This window comes from Halictus rubicundus, chromosome 7 (assembly GCF_050948215.1).
Source record: "Halictus rubicundus isolate RS-2024b chromosome 7, iyHalRubi1_principal, whole genome shotgun sequence".
In the NCBI taxonomy this organism is placed as follows: Eukaryota; Metazoa; Arthropoda; class Insecta; order Hymenoptera; family Halictidae; genus Halictus; species Halictus rubicundus.
In genome coordinates, this window is record NC_135155.1 from 2264901 (window position 1) to 2287851 (window position 22951).

At 34.5% G+C, this 22951-nt stretch overlaps 2 protein-coding genes across 13 annotated transcripts in view; one reads left to right on the top strand and one right to left on the bottom strand.

Moving 5' to 3' along the window:
* The window catches only part of LOC143355911 (rho guanine nucleotide exchange factor 10), a 162360-nt gene extending 146190 nt beyond the window's left edge, over nt 1–16170 (top strand). For all 6 annotated transcript variants that reach the window (XM_076791097.1, XM_076791098.1, XM_076791100.1 and 3 more), the window contains 9 exons: nt 2649–2886; nt 4493–4675; nt 4786–5082; nt 5970–6062; nt 6367–6591; nt 6678–6839; nt 6987–7193; nt 7309–7623; nt 8369–16170. In XM_076791097.1, coding sequence (XP_076647212.1) covers nt 2649–2886; nt 4493–4675; nt 4786–5082; nt 5970–6062; nt 6367–6591; nt 6678–6839; nt 6987–7193; nt 7309–7623; nt 8369–10243 — 3595 coding nt within the window. In that variant the 3' untranslated portion in view covers nt 10244–16170. The remainder of the gene's footprint in view (nt 1–2648; nt 2887–4492; nt 4676–4785; nt 5083–5969; nt 6063–6366; nt 6592–6677; nt 6840–6986; nt 7194–7308; nt 7624–8368) is intronic.
* Nucleotides 1–21565, bottom strand: part of LOC143355939 (transmembrane protein 47) — a 40703-nt gene extending 19138 nt beyond the window's left edge. For 2 of the 7 annotated variants that reach the window (XM_076791196.1, XM_076791195.1), the window contains exons 1-5: nt 19109–20361; nt 18497–18683; nt 17918–18067; nt 17783–17845; nt 17428–17675 (exon numbers count right to left, since the gene is read on the bottom strand). In XM_076791196.1, coding sequence (XP_076647311.1) covers nt 17461–17675; nt 17783–17845; nt 17918–18067; nt 18497–18683; nt 19109–19162 — 669 coding nt within the window. In that variant the 5' untranslated portion in view covers nt 19163–20361 and the 3' untranslated portion in view covers nt 17428–17460. The other 5 variants (XM_076791194.1, XM_076791199.1, XM_076791198.1 and 2 more) reach the window with 5 other exon arrangements.
* Nucleotides 21566–22951: the final 1386 nt, after the last annotated feature.

Genomic DNA, 22951 nt, shown 5'->3' on the forward strand with positions numbered 1-22951 from the left:
TTAAATCCATGGTTCATGATATAGAAGATATGCAACAACATGATTCATTGCACAACACGAAGAACACAATTCATTGCACATATCAGTAAAGATTTAATCGATTGTTCTACGGATTAGTTCGGATAATCGAGATTCTACTATATCCTGAATAAAACAAGTAAATATGATCCAAATTGCATCGTTTTTGGTGTCATTTCAATCAGAAAAATGTCACAGATATGTTAGTAACAGTTTCATAAATAAATAATCAAAAACAAAAATTTTTTATCACGGAATTAATATTGTCTCGTACACATGCTGGTGTCGATATTTTGTTAACTCCCTATAAGTGACATTTTGGTCCCGAAGTGTTCACATATGTATATCGAGACATTAGATTTTGTACATTCTTCTCGGACTATATGACTAAACAATGAATATTTCACAATGGAAGCCTGGCAATCTGCAAATCTTTATGAAAATCTCCAGATTTGTGGAAAACCTCGACAGAACTCTTCAGTTTTCAAACCTATTCACAATGTGTAAGTACACCTGGGTTTCTCATAACACGATGTTTTCATGCGTCATTACCTTTTAGCACGTTTTCCTTATTATTACACACTGCAGCTGTGTTTATTCTTTTAATCCCTCTGAAACGCATAGAGTAAGTGTACTAAATGGAGGCAGAAAGTAGATTTCTTTTGTACGTAATCTGAAAGAATCACCGTGCAATCACCGTGTAAAAAGAAATCCAAGTGTATTTTTCTATTAGATCCATTTTATAAAAGTTTGTAGTAAATCATTAAGCAAACCTAAATAAAATGTTCCTGGCATGTGTGTTGTAGTTTTAAAAAAGACAGAAACAATTGAGTTATTAGTTTTCATACAGGGTGTCCCGAAAATGTTGTACTTCCTTGGAAAAGATGATTCCTGAGATCATTTTCAGTAACTTTTTCCTTTGCGAAAATATTCTCTGCGGCTTTGTTAAGGAGTTATTAGCGAAAAATACGGACCAATCAGAGTGCGTTAACAAACATTACGGAGAACTTTTTTGTAAAGGAAAAAGTTACTTAAAATGATCTCAGGAATCACCCCTTTCAACGTATTGCAACATTTTTGGAACACCCCGTAGAATTAAAACAGATATTCGCTTATCTTCTGAAGAAGACTGACATGTTAATCTAAAATCGATTTTCTGCAGTGGAAACTGTTTTAACCGCTTGGCTTGTAATATCGAGCTAGATATTGAATTGAATTTCATAAATGTCAAACATGAAATATCGTACGGAAGTATAATGCAATTTCTAGTTTCTAAAAATACATTTCCAAGGGTCGAGATCAAGCAGAAATTTATTATCTGTATACAACATTTCTATGTATTCGAAGAAGTCTAAAAATTACGAAAAACTTTATTTATAAACTATGCTGCGCTATATTTTGCATACTCAAACAGTCTAGATAAATGGATAAACATCCGCAACCTAATCGTAAGGCAAATATTGAGATGCTCTCTTGAAATTATCATTGCAAAAACGTGTGTAATACGTACGCGACCAGCGTCACAGATATGTGACGTCCACAATCCCGTTATTTACTTAAAGATAGTCAAATTAATTTTGTACAGTTTTTTGTTTAAATCCATAGTATACAGCGTAATAATTCAGAGAATCAATGTCTTTCTGTGGCTTAAATTGTTTTAATATTTCACGAAGGAAGTACGTTAATGAAACATTTGAACACTTTGACGTCGGGACACGTAACAATACGTATTTGATGAATCGTTGATTGTAAGTGGGACGCGTAAAAATACGTTTTTCACCTACCAGCTGTTTAGGGTACTAATACAAGTTAGTATATAAGCGATTACAGCAAGTTTTTTCAATGTCTACGTAATATCATCTTACTTAATGTTTCGCCCGCGTTTTCACTCAGTGAGTCAGTATAAATACCCGACGCCAAAGTGTTAAGAAGGAAGACGGCAAAACCAATATTTGTAGCGAACGTACTAATTGCTATTAAACTATAGCGAAACTTCGGATTATATGCATTTATGACAAAAATGAATAGGGTAAAACACCCAATTACTGTGGGGGTACCAATTACTGCACCTATATTAATTATACTTATTTTGAAAGCATAACGAATATTAAAACAGACGTACATAAACTTACATATTAACTGATTTCTGTGAAAAAATTGAATATCTCTTTTTTTAAATATGCATTGTGCTTTAAAATTAAGTATAATTAATGTAGGCACATCAATTGGGTCCCTTACCCTAATGTAATTTAAAACAGTGAAACGTTTAGAAGACTAAGAGTATTCATATATTACTTTCACTACATTAAAATTATTAGTGAAAAATATATATTTATATTTCAATTGATACACAAACATTTGATTTTGCATAAAGATCCGAAGTGTAATTATAAAAAATGTTTGATGAAGTTATGGTATTGAAATTTTCCAGTGTATCGTCAGTTATGTAATTGGTATTATTAAAATAGCACTAATAATATCTCTTACATCGACCCAATAATTAGCAAGAGCGATTCTAAATATTATGCTGTTTGGTTTCATTGGTTCAGAAAGAATTTGTCAGTTGCTTTGGTTCACCTGTGGTTGCTCCGTCTGTATTTGCAATTAATGTAACGACCAATTTGTTGCAGAAGTAACTGCCAGTTAAGGAGCACGTTGCACAAAGCAAGGACACTCTGCGACAAGTGGAGGTCGCAGAATATGCGAATGAATAACGCTGACCCATTAGACTCGCCTGGGAACCACGGAAGGCTCTCAAGATGGTTCAGCATCCGACGGGGTTCGACGCAACAGTACGACGTCGACTCGTCGGACACAGTTTCTCTCACGAGTCCGATCAAGACTCCTCAGATGCCACAGCTCTGCGAAGTAATTACGTCAGCCATTGTTTCGAACCTTCTTCTTCATTAAAGATATTCCCAAACGATAAGAAACATTATTATTTGTCATCCAGAAAAATTGATAAAACGTGCATTCAGACATGAGTTTGTGTCTCCAGTCCAGTCTCACAGAACTCATTATTTTCTTTCTCGATTTGGCAAGTAAATAATGGGAATCAAGAAAAATGGCTATTGTCAATACAGTGTTTACTCTATATACAGTGTGTCCCACAAACTCAGTCCACCTGAAATATTTTGGTTATTTTCAACAATACGCGAAAATGTTTGAAATAAAAGTTATAGGATTTAAAGCAATAATATAGTAATAGCAGTTTTCTGACAAGTGGACGCGTAAAGGAGATGCGAAGATCACTTTCGTTTTTTTTAACGGAATAGCATATTTTTAATGCGTGATTTTGATGGAATAGTAAATTCTGAATAAAAAAGTACTACAGTACATTTATCCTAAAACTTACCGTTTCGATAGGATTTATTATTATATCGAAATGCAATATAACAAGTAAGTCATTCCATTTAGAAAAATTAAAGTTACCTTTGTATCTCCTTTACCCGTCCACTTGTGAAAAAACTACGATTAGTGTATTGGTAATTGCTTTAAATCCTATAACTTTTATTTCAAACATTTTCGCGTATTGTTGAATATGACCAAAATATTTCAGGTGGACACAGTTCGTGGAACACACTTATGTCCTAAATGCCTAGCCGATAAAAGTCCCAGAACAATTCCCACTGCCGCGGGGTATACCTCGTAAAGGGCCATAAACCCCCTCTACCCCATAGTCCCTTTCTACGCTCGGCGTGGATCAAAGAATAGTATCTCCTGGCCGATATATGTCCCTGGGTAGACCCGTGTTTTGAGCAAACGTGTATCGAGTAAACACTGTATTGTACATTTTTGTCCCTACATACACTGAAAGGGATTTTTTTTGTGCATGTGTCACAAACAATTTTTTATCAACAACAAGATTAACACTGACTGATAATGTACGTTAAATACGTTAAATTTTTAATACTTTATCTATCGATGGCAACTTAGCAGTTTATATTAAAAAATTTAGAAATAAAAATCAGGTACTACCAAGTGAGAAGTTTTTTAAAAGTATTCTCAGTAGTGATAGGTCTGTTATTCTAATTTCTTTTAGGGTTACTATTTAGAAGAAAATTATTCAACCTCTTTCAAATGCAGCACAATCGTTAAAAGGCTTCCTTTCTTATATAAAGTGTTAAGAAACAAAACACAGTTTAAATTTCGTTTGTTGAAAGATATGATTTGTACAACATAAATAAGACAATGATTTCTTTTTTTGTTATAGATAAATGAAGTAAAAAACAATATATAACATGTGATTATAAGTCACATGACTTTGAATTCTATTAGGCCACAAAGTAAACAAAGTACAAAGACACAATCTTAACCATTTATCTTCTATTTGCCATTCTACAAGTTGTAGAAAATTGAGGAAAATATATAAAACACTAATGTTTTTTTTACATTTCATTCTCCAAAAGTATGATACGAAAATCACATTGTATTTAGAATGGCTTCCCATTATACTAATTCGGATTTCTTCCAGGTCGAAGAGGAGAACAGTGCGATGGTGCAGTTTCAATGCATGCAGCAACGTCGTCAAACACCACCGGCACTGCCACCGACACCTCCGAATTTAACTCCGCAGCAGCTGAAACGCAGACACATAGTGGCAGCCATAGTGCATTCAGAGAATGGTTATGTGTCGACGTTGCAGAGGCTAGTAAACGTACGTATCGAACCGCCGAGTCTATCTATCGAGTTTCGATGCTCGTTATCCAGAGAATCTGAAACTGCTCTTTTCTTTCTCGTTCGATTACAGCTATTTCCCTGTTACAGGATTACAAGAAACCTTTAGAGGAGTCCTCGCCGCCTATATTGAGCCAAGGAAAAATAGCAACACTGTTTCATAGATTGCCGGAGATTCTGCAGTGCCACACGTTGTTCAGAATCGCGCTTGCGGAATGCGTCCGTTCATGGGACAAAGACGAGAAGCTGGGCGACGTTTTCGTGGCCAGCTTTAGCAAAGCGATCGTGCTAGATATCTACAGCGGCTTCATAAATAATTTCTCGGTAGCCATGGACTTGGCTAAACAAGAGTCGAAACGAAAGACTGCGCTTGCTGACTTCTTCAAGGTAGACACATGAACCATTAACAGCAGGTGTGATTAGTTGGGTGTGAAGTGATACCTGATTACAGTCGAGCCCGTCCGCTTGTTCGCATTTAGTACTCGTTTAATACTGAACTATATTTGGAACCGCTTCCACTAACACTTACACCAATTCATAAAAATAAAATGAATATAATATTCAAATAAAATTATTTTAGTTTTTTGTTTCTAACCGCTGGGTTAATTTAGCTAAATCAGTAGAATCGTTCTAATGAAAAATACGAATGTAAGCTTCACGACTACGAAAAAAAACAATCCGATATATTTGGTTACTAAACTAGCACTCACAAATCACCCACAAATTTATTAAAAGTTTATAACAGAACGGGATTGGAAAATACTAACAAATTCGAAATATTTCTTCCATTTCTGACCTCCGAGGACCTTGAAGGTCATTGTGTCGTATACAAATGAATTTGTTTTGACACGCGCTTTCATATGATACTAAAAAACAGTATTGCTTGCAAAAAAGAACGCTGGTTAGTAACAGCGTGAACACCCTGTATAACTAACAAGACAAACAAATATTAAAAGAAATATTTGTAATGCTTCTACATAATACTATTAGTGTAAATAACAATATTAAAGAGGATTATATAGGTATGGAACATATCTGCAAGAATTGATACAAATATGTAAATGAGTTACAATAATGCAATAATTAATAGTAGTAAAATGAAGGACAATGGAAATTATATTACTTTTGATTAGAATAATCTGTTAAAATATTTAAGTGTAGTAGGGCAAATAATTAATTTTCAATCTGAAATTTAATTAAGAAACAGATCCAAAATATAGAGACATTACATTAGTACTAGCATATTTAACATTCTAATTGCTTTTCCGTTACAGGTGAAACAAATAAGTGCACACGACAGATTGTCCTTTTTTGGACTAATGGTTAAACCCGTTCAGAGGTTTCCACAATTTATATTATTCCTACAAGTGAGTACCACGGCGAGTCAGTACAGCGTTTACTCTATATGTCCCAAATGCCTAGCCGATAAAAGTCCCAGAACTATCCCCACTTCTGCGGGGTATACCTCGTAAGCGACCAAGGAGCTCAAGAGACCTCGGTTGCCTCTAGAGCTTCGCTATCCTTTTCTACGCTTAGCGTGGATCAAAGAATAGTATCTCCTGACCGATGTATGTCCGTGGCTAGACCCGTGTTTTGGACATATATCAAGTAAACACTGTATTTTGTTCTCTTCCACGATGGTCGCATTAAAATAATATAAAATTTGACTAGGACTTACTGAAACACACGCCGCAAGGACACCACGATAGGATGTCGTTGCAATTAGCGTTGACCCAACTAGAAAGTCTAGCGGAGATGTTAAACGAAAGGAAACGCGAGGCGGAACAATTCCAGGCGTTCAAAGAAATGCTACGACACGTGTCTGGAAAATTGTCTCATCGTCCTCTTTCATCTTCGTCCAGGTATCTCATAAGAGAAGATAACGTGACACAGTTGGTAGGTAGACATTTTTTAAAAGTTAAAATACAACCTAAAGTTATCTGCCTGCATTGATGACAATCGTTATCATACTTTCCTTACAGGAATTTAATCAAAATGGCATGATCACAAAATCAAAAAGACGAAGATTGCTACTATTAAATGATCTGGTGGTGTGCGTTTCGGTGACACCGCGATCCGCGGAGGACTTCAGCGGAAGCGAAAGACTCACTTTGAAGTGGACGTATCCTGTATCAGACATTGAGGTACATTAAATGATGTTTTTAACTTATGTTCTCCCCTTATTAACTTGTTACATGTTTCTCGTGCATTTCTTTGACACCCACAAACAAATTACGGTAGGAAAGTGAGGAACAAAAATAATATTAATATGACACAATCAAACATTCTAGATTCAGGATACAAGTACTTCGCCTACGTTAAGTCGACTATTGACTGCTGGCCTAAACAAAGGCGGCAGCCTGAAATCTGATAAAAGTGGAGAATGTGGACAGGCAGGTGCAGACAATCTCTGTGTAGAAATGAATGACCTTATGCACGATTACGAAGTAATGTCTAGGATAAGTGATTTGGTTGCACAACTGAAGGGTAAATACGAGGTACGGAGAATATATGTACATATATTATACGTAAAGCGTGTTCTTGTTGACCTGCTTGTCAAATAAATTTATTTTGAATGTAATGTATACTCTACTATACGCATTTCATGTACAGGGGATGACGTTAGAGAAGACCAAACAAATTCTCCAATCTATACAACTATCGATACAACAGAAGGACGAGGATATGGTTTGGGCAGATAGTTGTTGCCTGCAGCTAGTAACGAAGCAAGGACAAATGTATACTTTTCAAACAGAAAATCCTCTAGTGAAGAAAGATTGGATAACCGAGCTTAGGTTAGCCCAGTTAGCATTAGATCCAAATAATTCTCCTTCTTGGGAAGTACCTGAACAAGAACAAAGACCATCGACCAAGATGCCATTGTTTGTTAGTTCGCAACAGGTGTACCATTCGCAACATCAGACAGAGGTGAGACATTACTACATGATAAACTCAAATAACACAAAAACATCTTATGTACATCCGACGTATATCCGTACCGAACGTTCTGTACGTTCTGGGGACATTTCGATAAAGTCCATATGTCATTTGCATTTTCTCGTTACGTATTCTGTGAATGCCCTAGAAAGGGAACGTACATAATGAGACGAGCTGAGGACGTGTTGTGTCGACATCAAAACGTCCAAAAATTAAAGTTCACTGGACATTTACGGAACTTTTAAAAACCTTCTGCAAAGGCGTAAGACATAAGAAATGGACGTTCCTAAAACGTACGAAATTTAAATCCCAAGGACATCCATAAGGCTTGAGAAATGGACTTTCGTAGAACGTATGACATTTACTAAATCTTGCGAACGTCTTTGGGATGTCCGAAATGGACGTAGAACATTCGAACATAAACTGAACATGAAACGGACATCCTATGGGTGTACCCTGCGTGCCTCACAAGAAGTAACTTGGCAGGAATTCGGCAGGAATGCGGCTGTAAGCCGTCCGATTGGGTCAGTCCACACGAACTTCAGTTCTAGCCGAATTATTGGCTAAAGTGTGTGACGTCAAAGCCTAAACCATTGGGTGCAAGCGAGGACCCCTCTTGCCTCTGTGCCATCTCGAGTGACTACTTGTGAGGCACGCACAGTACGGTGTTATCTGGGAATAGTTTCAGTTTTATTTTCCCGTGTGATAGAAATGCTCTATAATCTACAATTTTCAGGTACGTTGCGGCTGTTACTACACCACGCAAAATCCACGGCCTACCAGGCGCCGTGGTCGAAGTCAAAGCTACTTGTGGATCTGCACAGGAGACGGTATATCCAGTCACGTGACCATATTCGGTCAGTCGACGACAGCTTCTGCCACATCCTTGAAGCAAATCACGTCATTCGACTTGATAGAAACCAGAGTAGCTGCTATAGAATTCGTAAAAGGTGTCTCATCTGAATCATTATCACTGTCGAATGATCTAATATGGATGGGCACGGATTCCCGCAAGATCATCGTCTACGCTGCCTCCGAACCAGAGAAACAAGAGGAACTCGGCAACTATGCCGTATCAGGACCAGTGATACAAATCAAGTACCACTGCGATAACGTTTTCGTCGCTCTGGGAATTGGTCTGCTCTTGCTCTTTAGGAGACAAATGGATGGTACCTGGAACCTTAGAGAGCCACATGTGATAACCTTGGGTAGCGAACCCGTGTCTTGCTTAATGCCGATCAACGCTTCCGTTTATGCCGCCTGTGGTAAAAAGGTATGGGTGCTCAGCGGGGTTACCGGTGATATCACGAAAAGCTTCAGCGCTCAACACGAACACGTTGGCAACGTGAAATTGATGGCTCATTCTGGAGTAGGCCTCTGGGTCGCCTTAAAGAACTCGAGTACCGTGTGTTTGTACCACACTGAAACATTCAAACACCTCCAAGACATCAACATAGCGTCGAACGTCCTAAAAGTGACCAGATCGAATAATACCTCGAACTCCTGTGGCGATAATCTGAACAACAATCAGACCACGGTTACGGTAACAGCGCTGTTAGCGTGTAAAGGTCTTCTCTGGGTTGGCACAAACGTAGGCATAAGCTTAACTATTCCACTTCCTCGCTTGGAAGGAGTACCCATTATCAGTGGCCGTGTGAATATATCTTACCATGCTCACTTCGGCCCCATCACCTTCTTGCTAGCTATTCAGAATCATAAGAATACCTTAAACTGCACAAACGATGAAATCGCCGACGAGGAAACCGTACAGTTACGAAATAAAGAAACTGATAGCAGCAGCAGGAGTAGCAGAGACAGGGCGAGCTTAGACTCTTCCATGTCGAATAGCATAGTGAAGCTAAAGCAACAATTAGCGAGCAGCCCAGTAATGTTGAGACGGAAACGGAGCAAGGAATACGAATACAGGGGCTCAAAGACACTTCCAAGAGGTCTCGGTTCCGGTGGTGGATTCTTATCCAGTTCAATATCCGGGTCACAGAGTTCCGGCGAGAACTGCGATGTTTACGGTCTGTACGGGGAACTGATGTACGTTAAGGATTACGAGAACGAAAACAGCTCTGGCATTGATCCAATTTACGAGTCCTTAAGGAGGAGCGATCCAGAGCTAGCAGCCATACCAAATAAAGTTAGTACTTTAGACCGTAGACTGAAGATGAAAATTACCAGGCCTAGGTCCTTGGACTTGTCCAATTGGTCCGTAGACTCGCACGCCAGTTCTCTGTATACGTCTTCCGGTTCCGAGGAGAATATTTCCTTGAAAACTGGTAAATTGTCTCGCAACAGTAGCACCGCTAGTCGAAACGGACCGTACGAAACGCCGACACCGAACAGTAGCATAGGACAGTCACTGACGGAGGCTATGCCGGCGTCTAACAATTTGAAGCCTAACGGGAAAAAGATAAACAAAACTCTCCAGCAAATAGAACAACCTAAACGGACGGTCCTGACATTAATGGGCGGCAGAGGGTATGTTAATTGGAGACAACCGAACGCTCAGTCTGTTGCCGACAAAGGATCGAAGTCCGGTTACACGTTCAAAGATCCAAACAGTAACGACGCCCACATCGTGCTGTGGGAAATGAAGTTATGATACTCAGTTATGCTAGACCAAACGTCCCGCCTGCGTCAATACGGATAGACATGCTACTCTCAATGTCGGTAACGGTAATGTTTGTCGGCAATTAGGACCAAATAATGTTGTTGAACTGATGTGTATCTTTTTAAGTAATACGGATACTGGATAGGGATTCGTTGATTACGTAGCGCGATTTTAAGTCAGGTGTTCACTGAGAATTATTTCGAAACTACGATGAAATGAAGTTACACCGAGACACGGACGCGTGTCCGTATCATGACTCTGTAAAGATCTAGTTCTCGCATAGCTCTCTTAAACAAACAAAAAAAAAACAGTTTTTGTATTTTATAAGATACGCTTTCATCATTTGCTGAGGAGATCATATATTTTGTAGTAGACTGCTTTTACTGTGTATGCTCGTATACCTTATTTATATCATCGTGCAAGTTTAGAATAGAAAAATTAGAACAAAGATTAGCGTGGATTAAATGACCAACTCAAACTGAATGAACTAAACAGTTGGTAAATGTTGAAAATATTTGTACAGAGCATATGCGTGAAAGTGAAAAATATTACATTGTTATATCGACAGTAGTATTTAAATATTTCTTCGAGTTGGACTATATTTAAATACTATTACTAACAAAGGAAGCTATCTAACTCAAAAATTCAAGATTTAATGAAATTTTCTTTGTATGTGCATAACGATGTGTGCAAAAAACAATTTTGTTTAGATGATACAATAATCTTCTTAAAGGAATGAAATCACTTCCGCACTTTTGCGTTTCTTTTGTTCTTCCAATAATAGCTAAAGAATGTGAAGGTATCTAAACTTCGATCTTATTTTGTATTCATACATAATTATATGTAAAAAACTCAACTACAAGTTTCTTCACTGAATTTAATTGTACTTTATATTTTACTACGTTTCTCACTTTCGTATATGATGTAAGTGCATATATAATTTAATTATAATGCTTTTACTTCAATTTCAACATACTAAAGTCATTACATCAAAGTAACATTACAACAAGAAGGAGTAAACTTCTGTTTACTTTTCCTTTACAACTCTTTTAAATTCTATTGTGCTCTATGTACTCACAAAGTTTCATTTCGATCAAGATTTTCGAGTTGGGTGATCTTTCTTGTAAAATAAAAGTGTACGTACAGTGTTTACACGATATATACCCACAACACGGGTCTACCCAGAGATATATATCGGCTAGAAGATACTATTCTTTGATACACTGCCGAATGTAGAAAAGGCCAGCGAAGATTCTTGGCCTCTCACGGGGTATACCCCGCGGCATTGGCGATAGTTCTGGGACTTTTATCGGCTAGATATTTGGAACATATATCGAGTAAAGACTGTATCATTTTCCTACAATCCGTTTGTATAAGTTTAAGTCCTCGCCGTGTGTACGAGTGATGTTACTTTCGAGTTAAATATTGAAATACCTTGAGGCAGCGGTTTTCCCTAAAACAGAATTGAAGCCTCGTTTTGCCCCAATATTTAGTAGAATATTTTTAGTAAAAATACAAAAAATTTAAGTATATGGATTAGCTCTGACTTAAAAAGATTCAATGTTCCGAGTTTTATTTGCTCGGTGGCGTACATGTGGCGACATACACATCATATACACGCACAGAAACACACACAGTATACATGAGTTTGTAAGATAGGTAAATAGTGAAACGTTGCCTTACGGTTTATACGCAGGACATTTCGAATCGAGAAAGAAGACGATTGAATTCTTTTTAAGCGTTTCATGTTTTCGTTCCGAATCTCGTTACGAAAGTATAAATGGCTCCTTTTTGCACACGAAGGAAAAACCAAACAACACAGAGCAGTGCCTGTGATTTATTCGTTTAATAATATTAGCCTTGACTAGCGCACGGAGAGTCTCTGACAATATCGAGCATTATTTTTTAATTTTTTTCTTGTATCTATATGGAAAAGAAAAAAATTTAAAAACAACATATATATTTAATCAGAGAAAGGGAGGGAGAGTGGGGAATAGAGAAAGAGAGAGTGGAAGAGAGGATTAACAAGTTCATTTGAATGAGACAGATACAAATAGATAGAAAGTTTAGTTTGAATCGTTTACAATGGGAAAATATCTCTTTATCAATCAAATGATGTTAATGATGCAAATCATTTAGTATGTAATAGCATTTCTCGATGGTGCGTAAGATATTTTATATCTTTTATAAGCGTTAGCACGTTGAACATTTTTGATACATATATTTTACTGCCGAACGCGATAAAATAATTTCTCTGCGGGAGGAAGAATTGGCAAAAAGGCGTAAATGAACAATGTATCGATCAATGATCACGTCATGTTGTCAGTTCTCTATTTTTGTGATAGAACGAGTGATGATAAGAGGTGAATTGGAAACGGGGCGTGATAAAATTTAATGTCAGTTACCCAGTGAGAGAAGTATATCGTAGTTTTGTCGCAAATGTGCTTGTTAAGTTTTCCGCAATCGGCATGGACGAACGAGAGTCTGCGTGTACATGTATATATTTTTCCGAGGAAAATTGATTTTTATATCGTAATGAATTCTGGAAATAGATTTCTATTTTGTACACTACCTTTTTTCTGTTTCTTAGGTTTATATATATTTATATATACATATATATATAAATATACATATGTAATCTTATTTTGTATTTATACAGATGATAGAAACACACACGAGAGATAATTATTCAGCAATACTTTGTTACATGTACGTACACGCACACACCATTTGAACACACGTGCACACATGTATTTATTACTTAAAATCGTCGTCGTAGCGTTGTGTCATTGTTTATATACGAGTCTGAGAAAATTTTGTTGCGTTTAGCGTTCGCAGGCCCTCTTCAGTACGTTAATTTTTCACTCTTTGTATCGCTCTATATTGCTGAATATTAATAATTATTTAAAAATGAACGACATCTTATTCAATTCCCTCTAATTTTATCCTATATACAAGAAAAAATTTCATTGCGAAAACGTTATTGATAAACCGCATTTTTTCAAATGTTTCCAAGAAAACTTTAATGAAATAATTCATAACATTCTATTAAAATATTCCAAACAATTGGTTTCTATACTTTATCGTTTAAACAATATCGAAATGAATAGATTTCAGTTTTCAGATGTATAGTTTATTCTTTGTACAATATTAAGATATGTTTACATTGTAGTATGGCGCATAAATAATTTTCTCGTATAATTTCACTTGGTATCGTTTTATAATATTTTCGACGAGGGAAACGAATTTACAGTTTCTTTGTTCTCTATCTTCTGAGACATCTATTTACTACGATATGCATGGATAAGTACGATATGTATTCTATAGCGTGTCTTAGTTATCTATGAGCAGCTAAACATTTCACAAGGGATTAATAATACGTAAAAATTTCTCCAAGGTTTCTGCTTTATTGGGAAGCATTATACAGCCTATGTAGTTTTTCGTACCTATATGTACAATGATAGGAACGATTTCTAAGGTAATTTAATTGTTTTCTTTTTTATTTTGTAATGCATCTCGATCAAAATGTACGTTTGTAGAAACAGTTTCTTTATTTGTTTTAGTCTGTATGATATGTTTGACTATTCTCAGATAACACGGACACGCTGTATACAATATGAAATGTTGTTGGTAAATATCGACTAAATTATGTTCATCTACCTTGTGTGCTGTTACAAACCTATTACGTACAATAGACTTTCTAGTTTGCAAACATGTGTATGGTAAATAATTATTAACTGTTTTATATTAACGTTTCAGGGTAATGTCTTATTACCATGTACAAATCAGGAAGTAACCATCATAAAAACAATCCTCTGGCGCAATAAGTTTCTCTGTCGTGTTCTTGAAGATCCGTAACTTTAATATTACAGCAATACCATTTCTTTAACATGGCAGGCGAATTAAGATAAAATAAAATATATTCCTAGTATTGTACGGTTCTTACTGTTTTTGTATAATTATATTATTTTTTTATTAAGACAGTTGTTAGGTACACAACAGAGAATCTACTTTTTGTTTGAAAACTTGTACACGCAACAAATAACCATGATATTTTTTACTCTGGAACGGTGCTCTATTAATTCTACAATATATCTATGATCACTTAATTACACAATCATCTTATGTCTTTCTAAATTATTTGTATATTATTCTGTGATAATACAGTAGAAAACGATGGATTGGTATCTATACTACAATTCTAATGCATGGCAGTTGCAAGTTGTATACCTACCCGCCCATGAAATTCAAATTCTAAACGCTGGTTTCATTGCACAAGCAATTCGCATTTTCAAACTGTTACTTAACATACCAAAATTCTAATTCCAGCCTCATGTAGTCTTTTTAACAAGTACTACCGGTGATAAGTAGAATGCAATTACTATTGTACTCAATTTACAATCACTTAAATCCTCTCTTTGTTGATGTATAATACTCTTTTGTATATCATAAACTTCTTAATTAATGTATCAACGATTAACTTGTTCTGCTTTCAACACATTTCAATACTCGGTTACACTTAGTCTTACGTAGTACTCTATGTCATTAATAGCACATATCAAAATCGAAAGGCGCAAATCGACTGTGTACGGCAAAGAATCAAACGCACTGCAATTCTTAATCTTATAAAGTTCTTTTTTCCCTCCCCTCAGAAAGCATGATTGATCTGCCGCGTTATACGAAGTGCATGTATGAATTTCGTTCCCATTAAGACTCTTGTTTTTTTTTTTTTCTTTAAGAGTATCGCAGTAACTGCAAGTGTATCATTCTATTACATGTATTTATAAAATACCTATATATACATATACGTACACGTATGTAATGCAGATAACATAATAGATAATACCTGCCCGAGCTGCCTCTATTCCATCGCACACTTAAATATATAGTGCTTGTGTTCAACTTAAAATGTACTTTATTTTTAGGGAAGTTAAAAAAACTTCTCCCTACAGATAATGGATAAAAATCATAAATCTTTGTTTGATTCGAATGATTGAAAAAGAAGAAAGGAAGAAGGAATGACCACTGAACAAGAGTAGTCACTATGAAATGTATGATACTACTAGAAATTGTATCTTTGTTCAGTCACATTCAATGAACTTTCCAACATTTTTGCGTGTTGGGGTACTGAAAATATCATTGGAAACTTCATAGCGCGTACATACGTCAGCTCTCACATTGCATACATGTTTTTTTTTAAATTGTCAATAATTTCATAAAATTACTGTCGATATGACACGTACTAACTCTTTCCTTTCTGCGAAATGAAAATATTTTGGAAGTACTGACAACCTTTACAGACCATTGTGAAAATTCATACCAGCTTTGTACATAGTTTAATTTGCACTATTGTTTTTCGAACGTTTCGTTAAATGCTTTTCGGAATTTCGGTCATTTATACTGTCTGGGAAAAAAGGTACTACAAAAATAGGTCAAACGAATACCTTACACAAATGATGATTTAAAAATCTTAGTTTTATGATGTAAAGTGTATATAGAGAAATAACTGAAGTTAATCTCCTGGAAAACTAATTCTAGAAATTATGTATCATCAGTTTGGAAGAATAACAGGGAAGTGTTTTCCCATTAGCTTTTTTCATCCACCTTTCTCTAAATTCGTGTATTTATAATTCGGAAAACAATTATGCTTAAGAAATCAAAATTTCTTGGAGGTAGCATTTGCATGATTCATAGATAAACAGATATTCGTATTTCCATTAGTAATAAAGGAAGACTGTAGGACGACGTATAAAAAATATGGAAATAATCAACCAGGTATAACTAAACAATTAATGACTCACTCGTTGATTCATAATTATACCACAATAAATGCGCAACTTTATAATTCTTTATGTTCACACAAAAAGAATAAATTCATTTTCAAAAATAGATCAGTAATATATTTTCAATAAATCAGTAATCAGTAAAAAAATCTTATTTGTACTAATCGACGAAGTGTGCCCAAGCATGTGGTTTTTTTAAAATGCTTTCATTAAGTCGACATTGAATTTACTCGAATTTTCATAGTTCTATTCATATACTTCTGTGCGTATATGTAATCACAAAATAATACACTTAGAACAATTTTTGGCCCAAATTCATTGCGGAATATATGGAAGTAGAAGTCATAAACATTATGTTAATGTTACATCATAATATTATACCAAACATACTGATCGGTACAAGAACGCAAATCACTCTATTAAATCAAATATCACTTTCAATTATAGTAGAAAAAATAATAATAAATGAAAGCGAACAATAAATTACTAACATCTAATATTTATATATATAGAGAGAGATATGTGTATATATGTACATCTACATATAGAAAATATACTAATATATAATAAATAATAACTAAATCAAAGCTGCACGTTTTATGCAAAAACAAACGTAAGAATCAATAATCTATACTTCACTATTAAGAGGCAGTGTTTTTTTTTTCTATAATCTTATTAATTCCTTTTGCATGCTTTTTTTAGCTGCTTGCTGTCGATATTTTTATTTATATTTTCAAGAACAATGAAACATCAAATTCTTTTAAGTACTTATTTAACATATATGTTGTTCTGAAGCAGCAGAAACCATATCTTTTTAAGTTAACCAATGATCTGTCAATGCAGGCACAGAAAAGTATAAAACATTAGCAAATTCAAAAGTCCAGGTTAAGAAAGTTACTTGCCATTACGTCATTAACGAAATTAGATAGTAACAATAAACGCGATTCCATCATCAATTGATCCGTTAGATTAGAAACACAGCGTGAATGCTACCATGGTAAAAAATCGTTAGAAAATTAAAAAAAAAACAATGTAAAGGCACTATAAAAAATACTTGCGATTGTATAATGCACATAAAACACAATATCATGGTGTAAACCAAAAACAGCAATGGTCCCGAAATTGTCGATATGAGAGAATGGAAACTGGTAACAAATGAATGAATTTAATCAAAGTCTCAGTCAAGTCGCAAATACTTTTGTCGTCAAGCATCCGATTGACGGATTCGATCGAATGTTTTTATACATCCTATATCGAAGTGATAATTAAGTCCAATATATGCTGGTGTAACAAGTAGACTACATATAAAAACCATTCATTCTTTTACGTGTGTGTACGTCCCTTCATGAATGTATCAAAAATGTGAGGACAGAAAGAGAAAAAATTAATCACCTAGAGAACAACGTCGGGCAGGGAGCAATGCCACTAGGCCAATTGCGTCCCACTTTGTCCACCATGATGTCCCATACCAATCATAGAACCGCCACCACCAATATCGTCACGCACAATCTTTCTTTCTTTGTAATAAATCTCCTCACTTTCCTTATCGCATAACAACAACACAGCTCCACCAAATAAAAATATCGCTGCACCCCATCCAACTCCATATGCCCAACCGAACTCCCACATTGTTCGGTTTCCTAAGAATTTATAAATTATTATTGTAACATGTAAGAATGAATAAATCATCTTTAGATCATTAGATTATTTTTAGATGATCTAATTGCATGTTGAAAAGCTGACTCACCGAGATTTAGCTCTGCAGCAAAACATACTGGATATATCACCAAAGCTATTAATAGTGATACCACTGAAACAAAAGATTGCAGTAACATATGTATTACAAAATAGGTATGTTCACTAACTTACAAGTCGTACTCACATGCAAAGCCCATGCAGAAGACTGCGAATCTGTAATATTTGTGTTTATCACGATTATCTTGTGACCTTAAACCAAGTCCAGTGAGAATTGTTGCAGCAATGTCTGATAATAAACAGACCACGCATAACGCAGCAGCTGCTTTTATATATGCTGTAAAAGAAATTCAATAACAGTTAAGAATTGTAACTATACAATGAAGACTTATACGAAAATATAAATAACTAATAGTATATTTATATGATTAATTACATTTAAATAATTATAGTAGAAAAAGATGTAATAATAGTAACATCATACCATGCTAATATGTATTTTATCATCACCTTTACTTTTATATTTTTACATTAATCATTATTATGATAACAAAAGTATAAAGTATAAATAAAATACTTTGATATCTCTTAAATTACTCTAATATTATCTCAGTTGATTTGAATTTATAGATTTTGATATAAAAGTTTAACTATGATTTTGTTAAATCATATGCCAACATAATTTCAATTGTATACTTCGTACAGAGATTATTACAGCAACTTTCCTATCTTACAGTCATAATTTTATTATGAAAGTTTCACATACGTGCATCTCTGGACTGATAACATCCAGCTGGATCTGGCATATTAAATGGCAATGGTGTAGGTGCACCCTCTTCAATGCAGTGCGCAAATAAACCCTGTCTCCATCCTAATGCCATCAACCAGTCAGTGGAAGCCAAACCCATTATCATCAACAATATCACTATTACCCCGCATATAAATGCTATCACCTGTAACCAATAATACAAACATCTATTATTCAATAGATTGATGTAAATAGATAAATGAAATCTTGAAAATCCAAAGAATTCGAAATAATAATAAACAAAGATAACTTATATATATATATATATATATATATATATATATATATATATATATATAATCTTAACCTGTTAATTGTTTATGTCGAGTACACTTCTCATGGAAGGATGACATTTTTTTGTTTAATGACGAGTATACTCATCGTGTAAGGAAAAAATTTGTATTTGCTACTAAATAAAATTTAAGAAAGTGCGCGGTTTAGTATGAAAAATGCACAAAAATAACGTCGGCTTAAAAATAATTAAGCACACAAGTACAAGTTTTTAAAATGAAGCAAAACAGTTAACAGGTTAACAAAAGCAAAACTAGTAATAGCAAAACTGAGGAGTACCTGTGCGATTTCGGTATCGCCCATGTGATCGTCCGCGACTGTATACATGATCATGATAGATGTATAATATACTTTTAAATCGGTCTCAAGTGGACAGAATTCGAGGCCAATTATTTAATTAAAACTGTTTCGAAGTTTTTCACAGTCTATCCGATGTTTTCCGAGTACTGCTTAGGGTACATCGTACACTCGTCCGCGGAATAAGCTCGGTGGGCGACAGGGAAGCATTTAGAGACCGTTCGAAGACACGGAACCTTCTTTACGAATGAACAACACTCGGAAAGTAAACATGCATCAAGCCCTTATCGCGTTTCTCGCCGACTTCGCGAAAAAACTGTTCAATCGTGCCCCGGCCACGAACAATGCGCGATGTTACATTGTTGCTATGAAACTTTCTTCTCAGCGTCCGACAATAGTGTCGAAAGACTGTTCGTTCAGCGAGGTCAACCAGGGACAGAGTCTCTGTTCGAGGTTGGGGGAGTAATTGGGTTCTAGGGAGGCTGCGCCCATTAAAGGTCGTGGCGCAGTGCGCGTACGCGGTAGAGGGTTGCGTTTCAGTTCAAGCGAAACTTAAGACGTCCGTGTTTCACTTGTAAAAATATTTTTAAATAGTTCCAATCGCAACTAATTGAATTTATTGTTATATCCCTCTTGTTACTCGACAGTTCTCCGCAAATCGAGCGTAATAACGAAGATTACTTGTTCGTACCATTCGAAAATTATAGGATTCCTGATAAAGCTATCTTAAATTAATATATAACAAATTATAAATACATTCGCGTCAAAATGCGAACTTTTTAAAGTAAACTCAATCAAAGTTGTTAATGAGGACCAAGTTTTGAAAACTTTTAAGCCTCCGTTAGTTTATAGCGAGCGTTTATCTTCCGGCGACTATAGTTGTGTTTAATAAGAAAAGCGTTAAATTTTAACATCATATTGAAATTAGACTTGCAAGTCTAATGTTCAAGTCTCATGTTCAAACTGCAAAAAATTTTAATTGTTACACTTTGTATATCGTAAAAATATGTACTCTTTTTTTATAAATTCATTTCCGTTATTCGCTTTGTATAACAAAAATGTTTACTCCTTTTGCTTGTAACATAATTATTTAACTTTAAGTCTGAGAATATTTTTATATACATATCCTAAGAAGAAATGTTTTTAATCGTAACAGCAATTAATTTCTTGAAGTATCTTGAATAAACATATTTTCTACTTTTACAGCTTTATAGTTTTAAGTATGAGCTGTTGCATTGAAAGTGAAAACTTACCTTCAGTGGCCTGGTAATAGTGATTGTTTCAATGGTGGTAGCTTGTGCCATTGCTGTTTAACTGTAATAACAAAACAAATTCATAATAACGAAATAAAGAAAAGTAATAGTATTGATAAAATAAATGTCAATTAGATATAATCAAATATAAACATGTAATGACTATGTAACAATGGTAAGAAAACAAAAACTATAGCTGCAATCATGTAAAATTGAATGTAAGAGAAAAAGGACATTGAGTTGTCTCCCAACTCTTGTTAATAGTATTTATTCTACATATATAGGTATATTTTACACGAGTTGTAGAAGTCATTTATTTTTATTGCCAACCTCACAATTGTTATAATGACAGATATTAATTAATAAACAATAGGAAACAATATTTGTTAGGAGTTTTATAACTAGAAAATTGTTATTCTAGTAAGTAATACTCCATTATTCTTGTAGTAAGTAATACTCCAATTTACGATAAACTCTTACAGCACACAAACAATACTCCTATTGCATAAAACAACACTTTGTACATGCATATATATTTTATAGTTCGGAAATACTGTGACACATTAATAAATATTACATTGCACATGTTAACAAAGAGGAAGATTAGTCACACCCAATACAGTTGATAGTATAAATTCTGGGAAAACACATTCACCAGTTTTAAGCGATTGTATAATCTTGGATTGTAAAACATCTTTCACTTTGACAATTGCATTCGACGAAGTAAGCACACTTACAATAATGGATAAATATAGAGCCTTAGAGCACTATCAGTCTGTTCGACGCATCAAGCGTTAAATGGAAGGATGAAACTTTCGGATTTGACAAACCTATAAAAGATTGTGCGTGAACAAGATCTAAAACCTTAGAATGTATAAACAACGCGATTCACTTCTAAGGGTTATGTGACTGAAAGTGTCAACAACAGGTCTCAATAATACGCTCACGCACTCTTGGTCACACATACAACGGGGAAATGCAAATACCTCAATGAATAATCGCTCGAAATGCTCGGAAAGGACGAACGTTCTTATTGGCTAACGTTGCGACGGGATTTCTAACCTCAAAACTGATTGGCAGTCCACGCGTTCTCTTGATCAACGAATGAAACTCGTGCATTCATAGTGCTCTCGAACGCGTGCATCCAATAGAAAGATAGATTTCAAATTTCCATTTGCTGCAACGCTAATAATGCAATGATGTTTTATTTTTATATTGTAACAATGAAGGCTTTGTTTTCCATGAATTTATCACTTCTGCCCAAGTACTGAAATCGAGCTAAGTTTTTGCTTTTTAAAAAACTCATTTTATTTAGTAGTATTTAATTGTCGAAATACATTGCTCAACGTATAATAAATGAAATTCGTGAATTTACAAATTGACATTCAAACTAAACTAATTTATACGAACAAGTTTCGTATAGATTTTTTAGGGACACTTAAACAAGTTTGACATGTTCTTTATTTTTAATTGTGCACTTTCAAAATACGTTTTGTTAATTTAAATCGTTGTAGTAAATTTTTTAATTTAACTTTACATAACTGATAAAAAAGGAAATTAAACTAGCGCTTCATTTCTACATTAAAGATTTTATTAGACTAGTAAGGGAGTAGAAATGTAGAACATTATGGTGCACTTTTGCACATTTATAATTAGTAGACTACGGATTTTATGCCGTTTATGACACAAGAAGTAGGTGAAATACAAAATTATGAAGATATTATAAGAATTTAAGAATATTACCATATCATTTTTGACTTATTAAACTTATTGAACGAAGAAATACTAATTTAATCTATTTTTTGCTTTGTAGAATTAACTTAGAAAGTTTATATTATGTACAAAGATCCACAGCCTAATAATTACTATAAATTCTAGAAATGTACAGTTTAATAAGTATACATAGATTAATTGTGTATATGTACATATTATAATCATTTATGTACGTATATATTTTCTAATGTACAAGATGTGTGTAAATGAATAAATAAATGACGTGACATCAAATATTTTTACTTAAAAAGTCGTAATTTTTCGCATGTGTATGAAATAATAAAGTTACGTACGTTTAAGAATTATGTTATGTATCAGTTACAATTTTACAGTAAGTACTCAATAATATTATTTGGATTAGATTTGTAAATGGGAAGTACTTATATATCACAGTAACGATAAAATGTATTTTTATTACAAGAAACGTGTAAAGCTAACGTTTATGGAAAGTTAAGATGAACACTGTACAGTGTATGTGTACCATATGAAACACATGTGCATCCATGAAAATACGACGGTGACGTCATTGAATGACGTCAGCGCTATCAATGTCTCACCGAGCTATCATATAATTATATCAATTCACTAGTACCTATATATGCTACGCATACATTTCACAATCATGATTTATAAATTATTTCAATAAAACTTATATTGAAATATATTGCAAGTTAATTATATAAAACTTATAAACGAAGATTTCATCACAAATATATATATTTTAGATGTGATTATTCTTACACTGCTTCTATTTTTCTGCCAAAAATGTTGACATTATAAGTTAAATTTTTCAATTATG